General features: G+C 50.2%; 2 protein-coding genes across 2 annotated transcripts in view; one reads left to right on the forward strand and one right to left on the reverse strand.

Annotated features, from left to right (window-relative positions):
* S100A11 (S100 calcium binding protein A11) overlaps positions 1-7,414 on the forward strand; it is a 19,880-nt gene extending 12,466 nt beyond the window's left edge. Inside the window, exons 5-6 of the mRNA XM_019524861.1 lie at positions 547-555; positions 7,339-7,414. Of these exons, the coding sequence (XP_019380406.1) occupies positions 547-555; positions 7,339-7,399 (70 nt within the window). The 3' untranslated portion in view covers positions 7,400-7,414. The remainder of the gene's footprint in view (positions 1-546; positions 556-7,338) is intronic.
* The window catches only part of COPA (coatomer protein complex subunit alpha), a 36,054-nt gene that overhangs the window by 8,969 nt on the left and 15,853 nt on the right, over positions 1-11,232 (reverse strand). The window contains exons 10-25 of the mRNA XM_019524744.1: positions 11,101-11,226; positions 10,871-10,953; positions 10,116-10,266; positions 9,939-10,005; positions 9,339-9,414; positions 6,916-6,998; positions 5,555-5,694; positions 5,001-5,086; positions 4,217-4,355; positions 3,892-4,054; positions 3,637-3,783; positions 2,836-3,025; positions 2,608-2,703; positions 783-871; positions 453-576; positions 110-199 (exon numbers count right to left, since the gene is read on the reverse strand). Coding sequence (XP_019380289.1) covers positions 110-199; positions 453-576; positions 783-871; positions 2,608-2,703; positions 2,836-3,025; positions 3,637-3,783; positions 3,892-4,054; positions 4,217-4,355; positions 5,001-5,086; positions 5,555-5,694; positions 6,916-6,998; positions 9,339-9,414; positions 9,939-10,005; positions 10,116-10,266; positions 10,871-10,953; positions 11,101-11,226 — 1,850 coding nt within the window. The remainder of the gene's footprint in view (positions 1-109; positions 200-452; positions 577-782; positions 872-2,607; positions 2,704-2,835; positions 3,026-3,636; positions 3,784-3,891; positions 4,055-4,216; positions 4,356-5,000; positions 5,087-5,554; positions 5,695-6,915; positions 6,999-9,338; positions 9,415-9,938; positions 10,006-10,115; positions 10,267-10,870; positions 10,954-11,100; positions 11,227-11,232) is intronic.

Below are 11,232 nucleotides of genomic sequence, written 5' to 3' on the forward strand. Positions count from 1 at the left end.
CAAAGCCATCTGCAGCATCCACAAAACCATCTGCAGGACAGAACAGAACCGCAGTCAGCACCTGCTTGCTGGAGGCTCCCACACTCCCGCTGTGCCCACGCAGACTCACCTTCATCCAGCTGCAGCTCCGCATCCTCCCCCCAGCCCTCAGTGCCGACAGTGTCAATGTCGATGTCAGCAGCCATTGCACCTCCTTTGCCTAGGAGATGTCCAACAAGGTATCAGGCAGGCCCCATCACAATCCAGCTCCTGCCACCAAGCCAGGCCACAGGAAAGCTCACAGACACCTGGATGGTGGGTGAAGGGTGCCCAAGGGTTTCCCAGGGATGACTTTAACAATATCATTAATGGAACCAATGGGAAGGCAGGGGTGTAAGAATAGGACTGCTGCAGCCACTGGAGGGAGATTTAGGTTAATTTTTCCTAGTCTGATTAAAGGAGCTCCCAAGTACCTTTGCTTGCGATTGTTCCTTCAAAGAATCCTTTGGAGACAGTAAGCAGCGGCCAGTTTGTGTCTAGAGGCATGACAGGAGCAGGAGGCTGGAGCAGCTGCGCGTTGGGGTCAATATCTGGGATCTGCTCAGAGAAAGCAAAAGGGAGAGAATCACCTGCAGGCCACAACAGGAAGACCCCTTGTTTCAGCCTCAGGGAGAGGGCTGCTACTCCAGGAGGGTGCTGGCTACAGCTGCATCTCCATAAGCAGAGGCGAGCTCCCACTGCCACCCTCTGCCCAAACCAGACAGAGCTGGGAACTGGCAGGAAGTGCCAACCCGTTTACCGACCGTTTCCTTCTCGGGGTCAAACGTCTCCTTCAGGCTCTCAGCTTCCTCGTCCAAGCCGTGGGTGGCGGCTGTGAGGTAGGCCAGGGACTCTGCAAAGGCACAGACCACCTATGGCTCTGAGGATTCCCATGCATAAGGATTTTCATGTGTGATACACACACAGGGCCTGGAGTGACTGTGCCAATGCCTGCTCCTGGTTTCATTGCCACGGTGACATTCAAAGGAGATCAGCAGCCTGCACAGAGGTATTTTACCCCCCAGCAGCAATGAAGTCAGGAGCAGGCAGGGTGCGCACACACAGACACAACAGCAGTCTCTAGCAATCAAAGGACCATTGATTTCAGTTCCCAGCTGTCGGATTTGCTGTGCGACTGTAAACAACTTTCTCACTGCTCTGTGCCTCAATTTCCCCAATATAAAAGTTTAGGATGACAATGCATTTGTGAAGTGCTTTGAGCAACTCAGCTGGCATGGGGAGGGGGATGCAGTGAGGGGCACACTCACTGCCCACACATGACTCTCCTGGCATATCATGCCTAAGTGGTTATCTGTTCCACCTTGCAGGATACCTGGTGTCTTCCTTAGCCATAGCACTATAGTTTCATAATTTCATAGCAGGTAGGGTCAGAAGGGACCTGAGCAGATCATCAAGTCCAACCCCCTGCCATGGCAGGAAAGAGTGCTGGGGTCAAACAAGCCCGGCTAGGTGATTATCTAGCCTCCTTTTCAAGACCCCCAGGGTAGGAGCGAGTACCACTTGAAGTTGGTTCCAGATCCTAGCCGCTCTGACAGTGAAGTAGCACCTCCTGATATCTAGCCTGAATCTACTCTCAGTCAGCTTATGGCCATTATTCCTTGTTGCTCCCAGTAGGTCTCGGGGGAACAGGGACTCTTCCCATAGCCTGCTGGTCCCCCTTGGCCAGTTTGTAGATGGCCACCAGATCCCCTCTCAGCCTTCTCTTGTGGAGGCTGAACAGGTTCAGGTCCTGTAGCCTCTCCTCGTAGGGCCTGCCCTGCTGCCCCCTGATCATGCGAGTGACCCTCCTCTGGACCCTCTCCATGTTGTCCACATCCCTCCTGAAGTGCGGCGCACAGAACTGGACAAAGTATTCCAACTGTGGCCTGACCAGTGCCACATAGAGGGGGAGGATCACCTCCTTGGACCTGCTTGAGATGGATCTGTGGATGCATGACAAGGTGCGGTTGGCCTTCCTGACCACATCCCCACATGGGCAGCCCATGTTCATTTTGCCATCACTAATGACTGCAAGATCTTTTTCTGCTTCTGCACCGACGAGAAGGGAGTTCCCCAGCCTGTAGACATGTTGCTGGTTCTTCCTCCCCAGGTGCAGCACCTGGTACTCGTCAGTACTGAATCCCATCCTGTTCTCATCAGCCCACCCCTGCCTATCCAGATCTGATTGCAGCCTGTCCCTCTCCTCCAGCATGCCCACTTCTCCCCACATTTTAGTGTCATCCACGAATTTGAACAAGGTGCTTTTCACCTCCTTGTCTAAGTCGCCGATGAAGATGTTGAACAGTGCAGGCCCAAGAAACGAGCCCTGGGGGACCCCACTGCCCACATCCCTCCAGGTCGAATAAGACCCGTCCACCACCACTCTCTGGGTGCGGCCCTCCAGCCAACTAGTGACCCATCCGACTGTGTAGGCATCGACGCCACAGTCACCTAATTTCTTAATGAGAATGGGGTGAGAGACAGTGTCGTAGATCCCACATGAGAAATGAGAGGGAAGGATACCAACTACGGCATCTCTCCAAACCCAAGAAGCGAAGGCCCAAACACGGCCAGTGCTGCCATACTCACTCTGCCCACAGTTCTTCAGGATCCTCACTCTCTCTGCCACGTCTCCAAGGTACAGAGCATTCTGGTAGTGGCCACTCATGTCCTTACGAATCTCAGCTAGAGCAGGGAACACAGCAGTCACCACCCCCTGCAACTCTCCACCATCCCCAAACTGCTGACCCTGTCCTCCCTCTGGGGCTTGACTTGGTTCCTCCTGTCCCCTATCCGCCCCACTGCCACATTACCCACCAATTTTCATCATCTTCCGGAGCTTCTCCAGGTTGCCTGTGATGAGATAGAGGAAGGAGAGCCGGTCGAAATTTTTGGTGCGCTGGTAGCACATTTCCACAATCTGATGGTTCCCCTGCAGCAAGGCCACCTCGCCCAGCTTCTCCCAGCAGTTCTTGTCGTCCAGTGCCTTGGCTGCTTCCAGGGCAATCTGAAAGAGCATGGGAGAAATGGACATGAGAGCAGAGATGCCAGAGGAACCCAGCAGGGGCATGCAATAGTTGGGTGCCAGCCTGGGGCTGAAAGGAGCAGGTTCGATTCACCACTTCACACAACAGGCCTAGTATGACCTTGAACAAGTCCCTCAGCAACCCAGATCCTTCCTTGTAAGGTAGTGAAAAAAACACTGCCAGCCTCATGTCAGGCTTGCAAAGCTAAATACAGTCTGGCAGAGACTTCCAGTGAAAATTTGGAGGGGCACCGGACCGTGCTCTCCACTATGGGGCCATGCAGTTATTGAACATCCAATAGATTCCTATCTCCTCTTAGTCCCCAGGTGCAGGATCTATGATTCACTGCTCCAAGAATGTCAAATTCAGAAGACAGACTGTTGCCCACTGGGACCTGCATATTAGGTGACTGCCACTCAGTGTCAATGTAGGGCTTTGGAGATCGTACCTGTGTTACAGGGTCTCCACAAGGCACGCAGAGGGAAGCAGAGGTTTTCCCCCAGCCCCAGGACCCATCTCCAAAGGCAGGATTGGAGAGGTACAGGCAGACGCTTCCCTTTTTTCCCCATCCCAGCTCAAGCAGCTGCCTCACCTCAATGTTGCCGCACTCCAGGGCCAGGCTGAAGCGGGTCTTTTCATCCTTGACAAAATGCAACGCCACCTCAGGGTAGCCCTTCTTCTGCAGGTAGGCAATGATGGACTGGCCCACCAGCTTGGCATTCCTCACCATGTGCAGCACCTAGCCAAGATGAAGCCAGGCAGACAGAATGAGAATGCCACAAGGCAGGGACTCACCTATGCTTTCATATGAAGGTTGCCAAGTGCCAGGCTAGCTCCAGCCCCTCACCTCATCGTACTTCCTGTTGATCAGGGCCAGCTTGAACTTGAACTCAGTGGGGTCAATGGTCAGGACCCTGGGCCGGCACTCCCTGTCCAGGCAGTACACGTTGTTTCCCTTCACGCGGGTGACGTAGATTGGCAGGTCCAAAGTGCGAATGATTCCATGGTCCCTAGAGCCAGGACAAGATGGATGTGATGAGAGTGCGGGGTATACCCAGAACTTCCAATGCCAGTTAAAAAAATCACAGCCTCCCCGTTTTAACTTAAGACCCATGTCAGTGCATAAGCCCTGAGCTCCAGAGCTTGGCAGATGCTCCACAGAGCAGACTCACCCAGTGGTAACAGCATATTTGATGTGGTTGCTGGTGGTGTAAATGAAGACCCCACTCTCATCCCAGGCACCGCTCTTGACCCGGATATTTTCGTGAATGTTACACAGGGACTCCAGCTTCCTGTTGCAGATCATGATAGCTGGCAGGAGGGGGCAACCCAGACGGAACAGTGAGAGATCCCACATTCACTGCATTTTTATATTTCTGCTAGAGCTACACCAGCATGGGCTAGATACAATGACCCAGGCACCAGTGAGACTGGCACACCTGACACCAGTTAATGGTCTCTCCCATTTCACCATGCAAAGCCAAGCTCCAGTGCCCCTTCCTTTTCTGGATCAGTCTCCTACAAATCCTTTTCCAGAGAACTCAGCCCAAATCCCCTTCAACAGACAAGAGTTCTTTTTCTCCTTCCACGTAAATAGGGTTGCTCCTTCAGCCTCAAAGCCAAACCCAGAGTCAACCAAGGCTGGGAGCCACAGGTAGGGATGGTAGGTCCAGAAGCAATAAAAGCATCATGCACTTAACTCCTCCCTTTCTATTCTGGTCTGCTTTTCTTAGTGCCCATCACTGGGTGCCTTACCCAGACAGAGCACTGAGACACTTGAGGGGCCATCTCTCCAGAGAGAGAACTGAGCAGTGAGGAGGCAGAACTGCCCAGCTGTATCTGGGGAAGCTACCAGCTGGCAGAAGGAAGTGCATCTACTAGATGACATGGGTGGGGCTGCCCTGAACAGAAGACTAAGAATCCTGAACAGGTGGCCATAGGAGGAAGTTGCCTTACCATGCTTAGCCAGCAGAGCCACATGGGACATGTCAGCTGACCAGATGACATACTTCACCTTGGAGATCTTCACTGAGGCTAAAGTTCTGCAGGGGAGACAGCGATAGCATCAGTCTTCCTACGAAGCCCTTTCACAGACAGGGCCCATGTCTGTGGGTGTTTGGCAGTGGGTGTTAATAACACCCACTGCCAAACACCATGGGACCTGATTTCCAGAACACTAAAACCCTTTTATACTGTTCTGGCTCCACAGAAGTGCATCACAGTAAGATCAGACTGAATTTACTCTGAAGAGCAATGCAAAGATGTACGCCCTGGGTCCATCCTATCAAAGAAAAAGTCTCCCTGTGATCACTAGCACAATGGCCAAGGTATAAACTGCACCATTACTTTGCTTTTGCTTTGATCCAAACCACAGTGAACTCACAGTGCAATCTGACACAGCCTGCAGCTGGGGCAATGTGCAGAGTGCATTAATGACTGTGGCTTGTTCCCAGAGGATGTATGCCAGCAATATTACAAGATTCTGGCTCTCCCAGGAGGGAGGACCTTACCGCTTCTGCTGCACATCGAAGAGGGTGATGGAGTCAGCATCCCTTAGCAGCAGGTTCCCAGTGCCAGCATAGAAAATCTCATCGCAGTTCGGCACCTGCACTTTCTTGGTGATCTCGTTCTTCAGGTTCTTGATTAGGATCTGTCATTGGAGAGGGTGGAGAGGGTCAAGAGCACAGGGGTTCTTAGTTAGTTAGGGAAACCCAAACGTCTTCTTTCCACAATGAAAAATCAAGTCTCTTCACTAGTCCATAAGAGTAATAAGCATTTGGTCTGCCTAGCAGTAAAAGCAGGGATCAAGGGGGGGGGGGTCATTTGTGATGGGAACTGGAAAGAGAAATTTTCCTTCTTTAGAACACCAAAGGAACACAGAGAACAGATGAATTTGCATGTATCAATGCTTGATACATGAAAGATGGAGTCAAAGTATAAAAAGCCATCCACGTGCTACTTTATCAGAGTGAAAAGAATCTGTTTTTTCCCCTCATATCCTCACTACACCTGTGTATTGTGATTTTGGGTGAAGAAGAGGGGCAGTGAGACACTTCTCCTCATCCTCAAGTAGTAAAACTCAGTCTGTCGCTATTAACAAACTGGTAACATCTACATACAAGTTATGTGAGAAGATGGATGGAGAAAGGTGAGAAGGTGTATGGATGGATAAGGGTGGAGAAAGAGAAGGGCAGGTGGAATACAAGGAGAGAGAAAATTAAAAGGCAATGAAAAGAACAAACACAGAGAAACAAACAGAAGAAGGAAGCCAGGAAAGCAAGAGCAATAAAAGCAAAATTCTGACATTACTAGGCAGTAAGTACAGTGATCGTGATATAATTAAATACAACAGGAAACAGAACTTAAACAGGTTTATTTTATTCGAGGGTGGTGGAGAGGCTCAAGGGGTTTTTACTTTGGCTAGCAGGTCTGGGGAAATGTCACTAGCCCCAAATGACCATTTGCTGCACACTCCTTCCTCAGCTATTGAGGACAGGTTTTTAAAAATCAAAACTTGCTTTTTCATCCTTGATGCAACAAAGCCAGCCTGGCTGATGTAACTGTCCAACGGTGCTTCATTTAATCTCCTGCATCACTTCCTCTAGTCTATTGTTTGGGTCTCCAAGGGGAGTGGTGGGGGAGTTTACACATACATAACAAAGGGAGTTGACCACAAATGGAAATCATGAATATGTTCCACTATTAGCTTTTTTAACCTTCTTTTTCACCTGACTCAGAGCCCCTTCTCCCTGACTGTGCCCTGCCAAAACCCTGAGACCTCCAACGATCTGGTGAACCTCACTTCCGCCCCTCTCCCAGATATCCAAACAATACAGAGCATAGTTAATGATGACCTAAGTGTGCCCCTTACCGAATGCATGCGATCCAGGACTGCAAAGCGGTTACGCGCTACCCACACAGCTGTCAGCCCGGAGGAGCGCTTCCCTTCAGGGGCTGGGGACAGCAAAATGCAGGCAGTGAATAAAACCTCTGGCAGGTGCCGACAGAGACACATTAGTCAGTCTTGTCTGATTCCATCTTGGCTCTGTTAGATCAGCTGCTTCCTACTAATTCATGTTTAACCCGAGGCTATTCGCAAGATTCATTTCCTCCCCTAACACCCTTTCAGAGCTCTCCATGGCCAGTGCCAGCCCCTCTCTCTAGCCAAGGCACAAGACGAGTTGTTGCCTGTACAGCCAACGCCACCACTTGGCACAGAAGCAGGCCATCCTGAGTGACAGCACAGTCTGTCAAGCTAACGAGCAGAGCTTTGCTGGCCAAACACACTGAGCAGCAAGGGTCCCGGCTTCAATGTAAGCCTCCTCCCCCGTCCCTGCGGCTGCTACCCAGCATAACGAGCTGGAGGAGAAAGGATGCACTTCCCCCGGTGCGCAGCTGTTCCCTCCGCTTTAAATGCTAATATAAAGACAGGGCTGCATGTGTCAGAGGCACAGAACAAACTGTACCACAGGACATGGGTCAGATGAACCCACAACAGGCTTCTTCCATGCTAAAGGATGGGGAAGCAGGCCTGGAGGGGACAAGGTAATGCAGGTATGGCAAAACAAAACTGTCTCCGTCTTGAGACACGTGCATCTTGTGGGGATGCACTGAAGACACCTGGGTCCAAACCAATCCCGGCATCAGTGTGACCCCACCACTCATCAACAGGCCAACACCCCAAAAAGTCCAGGGCAAGAGAAGGGGCATCAAGTCACATGTATACACCCCCTAGAAAGGAAGAGGGCTGCATGGTTAAAAGCAAGGCTGGAGACATGGGATTTCTTCCTGGCTCAACTCAGCGGTTTCCCTGGGGACAGAGAGCCATCACGTTTATTCCCATTTTTATGGTGCATTAGCTCAGGTTATTACCGCCTTCTCTCAGAGTCACAAGTGAGGAGCTTCACCAATGAATAGAGATCCTCAGGCTCCTGAAGCATGGGTATCACTAAATCATTGTCTTTACAGCAAAAGAAATTACATCCTCCAAGGCTGCTAATACCCTTCTCGGGCTCAAAGGCCTGCACTTATGGGAGACTTAACAGAAGAGCTCAACTTGACACAGCGTATTTTCTGCTGAGCAGCACCTTGTGGGGAGTAGAAGCAGTTTGCTATGGAGAACTCTTCTGTGTGGAAGTTTAGGTTAGATATTAGGGGAAAAAAATCACTAGGAGGGTAGTAAAATTCTGGAATGGGTTACTCAGAGAAGTTGAGGACTCTCTATCCTTGGGAGTTTTTAAGACCTGCCTAGACAAAGCCCTGGCTGTGATGACCTAGCTGGGGCTGGTCCTGCTTTGAGCAGGGGGTTGGACTAGATGTGACCTCCTGAGGTCCTTCCAGCCCTCATTTTCTATGATTCTATGAATTATCCTGGGTGCATGTATCCCTTGGGTTTAGATAACTGCTTTGTGAGTACCAAAGGCAGAGGTTCAGTCTCCCAAAGAGGACTTTGGTATCAAGATTGCTCTGAGCACCTGCCCTGTGGATCCCGCAAGCCACTTGTCACTTCAACACCTCTTGACCAAAATGAACACAAACTTGAATTATGTTCTGTATTACTCAACCAACATCTAATACCACTAGGGGACTAAAAACAGCCCCCTTTTGATTCCCATCTCTGCTACCCGCCAGCTGACTTCATTGACAACACTCTTCTCCCCATTAGACCCGCAGAAACCAGTAAAGCAGCTAATGAGCAAGTTGGATTCTAGTCTGCCTCATGCATCATGCCCCAACACTGCCAGCAAAACACTCATCGTAGAATCTTTACGGCTGTGATGACAGAGGCAGGCAGAACACAGCTGGAGTTTCAGATCCCAAATGGAACTTGTATTTAGGAGGGAGAAAAAAAATCGTGTTTTGACTTGTAAATTGAGTGAAGCCGATCTGAAATTGGACTGAGAGAATGAACATTGGACCTTGGCAGTGTCACTTTTACAGCCACTTCTCAGAGTATAAAGCCTCTTTGAATAGAACATATCTGCTCAAAATTCATCTCCACTGACAAGCCAGGGAGGCTGCCTGCTGTGTCAAAAGGGAAAGAGGAAAGTTCCTAATAACTAAATTATAAAATATATATTTGCAGCAGTAAAGTTTGGGATGAACATGAATTTTTCAAGTCAATGTGGCCTGTGATATAGTAAGCCCAGCACCTGCCAAATGGTCCGTGCTGTACGGGCTATGGGAAATGTGGAGAAAGAGTCCAACACACAGGCTTGGAAGAACAATGTTCTTCGCAGTGGGAGAGTGGAGATGGAGACTGATCAGGAACAAAGCAAACCAGCCCAGGCCTACCGTCAGGGTTCTGTGAGTCTGCATCTTTGGGGATGGTGTAGAGGTCATAGGTGCTGTTCTCCAGGTTGCTGGCTCTCTAAGGGAAGAGAAACATAGGTATGGACTTCCCTGCTGCCCACTCATTCACAACAACATTCTTGCACTAGCATTTCAGCATTAACCTCCTTAACACTTTGAGAAACGAAACCAATGACTCAGAGTGACAGAAGCCAACAGTAAAGCACTGCTAAAAGGGCAACTCATGCCTACAAACACCCGGTGAATGAGATGGTTTTATAGCTATGCAAAGATGACCATCAAAATTTGGAAAGAGAAGCATGAGTAAAGAATAACATGACAGCCTGAAAGGGTACAGCGGAGGCTGAACATCCCTTTAGCTCAGTGCAGCAAGAAAAGGGCAGTGACATCAAGCACAGAGTACAAAAAGCAGCTTTAAACAAATGCCCATGTCGATGGCTGATACCACTCTGCTGAGGACGGACATTTCTGATGCCAGCAGGACAGGGCTTAACACTGAGATCAAGTTAGTTTCTCTACTCACTAATACAGGGGCTCTCCACCACCAGCACTGGAGTACTAAGCACTTCTAGGCTGGCTTACCGTGCAGAGCAGGACAGCATTCTCCGCTGGGTTGTACGACATGTTGAACACTGGGAACTTGGAACCGCTAAAGGGGACACACCGTGAAGAGGGAAAGTTCAGCAACAGATATCATTGGGTGCTCTCTACCAAAGTCTTTGCCATGAAGTACCCGTTTGTCCCAAGAGCCTGACTCACCTTCGCAGCTGCATGACAGCAACATCCTTGGAGCTGTTGAAGTCAAGCTGACGGAGGAATCGGTCCTTCACATAATACAGCACATTTCCATGCACAGCATAGGCCGGCCGCTCGCGCTCCAGTTTGAACACAATCATGCCACCATCGTGGCCTGGAAACAAAAGACCAGGATCACTACTGGCCGTCAGGATTAAACCTGAGATGGACACATCTCAGCTGCCTGCAACACCTTTTGGCTGCATTAGCAAAGGGGACCTCATGGAAAGTACAAGGGCATCCCTACAGGCCTCCAGAGACTGGACACAGAGACTGCAGGGATGGCTGACACTCAGCATGCAATTGTGACCCTGCAACCTTAACTGAATTCTGTGCGCTCCTCATTAGCAGCTGCCCCATCTCCTTCTTGTTACAGTTCCCAGTCAAGTGAGGGTCTTAGCATCTGTGTGGACCCATGTGACAGAAGGTATGCACAGGTTCAGCAGTGTAACCAGCACAGGGTGGCTCACAGCCTGTTTGCAATGCAATGGAGTCCGAGCATATAAACTGGAGCCCTTGGGATATTACGATGAAAAAAAAAAAAAAAAAGGGTTCTCAGCTCCTCCAGTGTTTCTACAGTAAACTGGAACAAGTACCAACAAGCAAAGGGAGCTCTGTCACAAGTGCCCAGCAGAAACCTTTTAGCCCCACAGTACAATTACAGGATAACCACTCCTCCCCACCCCAGCCTCCCACAACCTGTAAGGATTTGTTTTTACCTGCAGCAAAGAGGTTGAGGTTAGGGTGAGCAGCCAACACCCAAAAGCGATCGTGATCTCGGCGGAAGGTCTGGACACCAGTGCTAAATGTGGGAGGGGGAGGACAAGACACAGAGTGAACCAGAAGCCTAGGAATGAACCCAGTTCGTAAGATGGATACAGAAGATGGTCCATCACTCATTTACACCACAGCACTTTTCACTGGCTAAAACCAGAAGCAGAGCTCTCACCGCTTTGACATATCCCAGACGCGAATGCTCTTATCTTCCGAATTGCTGAGGATCAGTTCCTGCCGCGGGTGAAAGACTGCACATGAGACATTGTTGTAATGGCCCCGGCAAGTGTCGCCCTCCCAGGCCTTC

The sequence above is a fragment of the Gavialis gangeticus genome, unplaced genomic scaffold (genome assembly GCF_001723915.1).
Source record: "Gavialis gangeticus isolate Ggan-Ray unplaced genomic scaffold, GavGan_comp1, whole genome shotgun sequence".
Lineage (NCBI taxonomy): Eukaryota > Metazoa > Chordata > Crocodylia > Gavialidae > Gavialis > Gavialis gangeticus.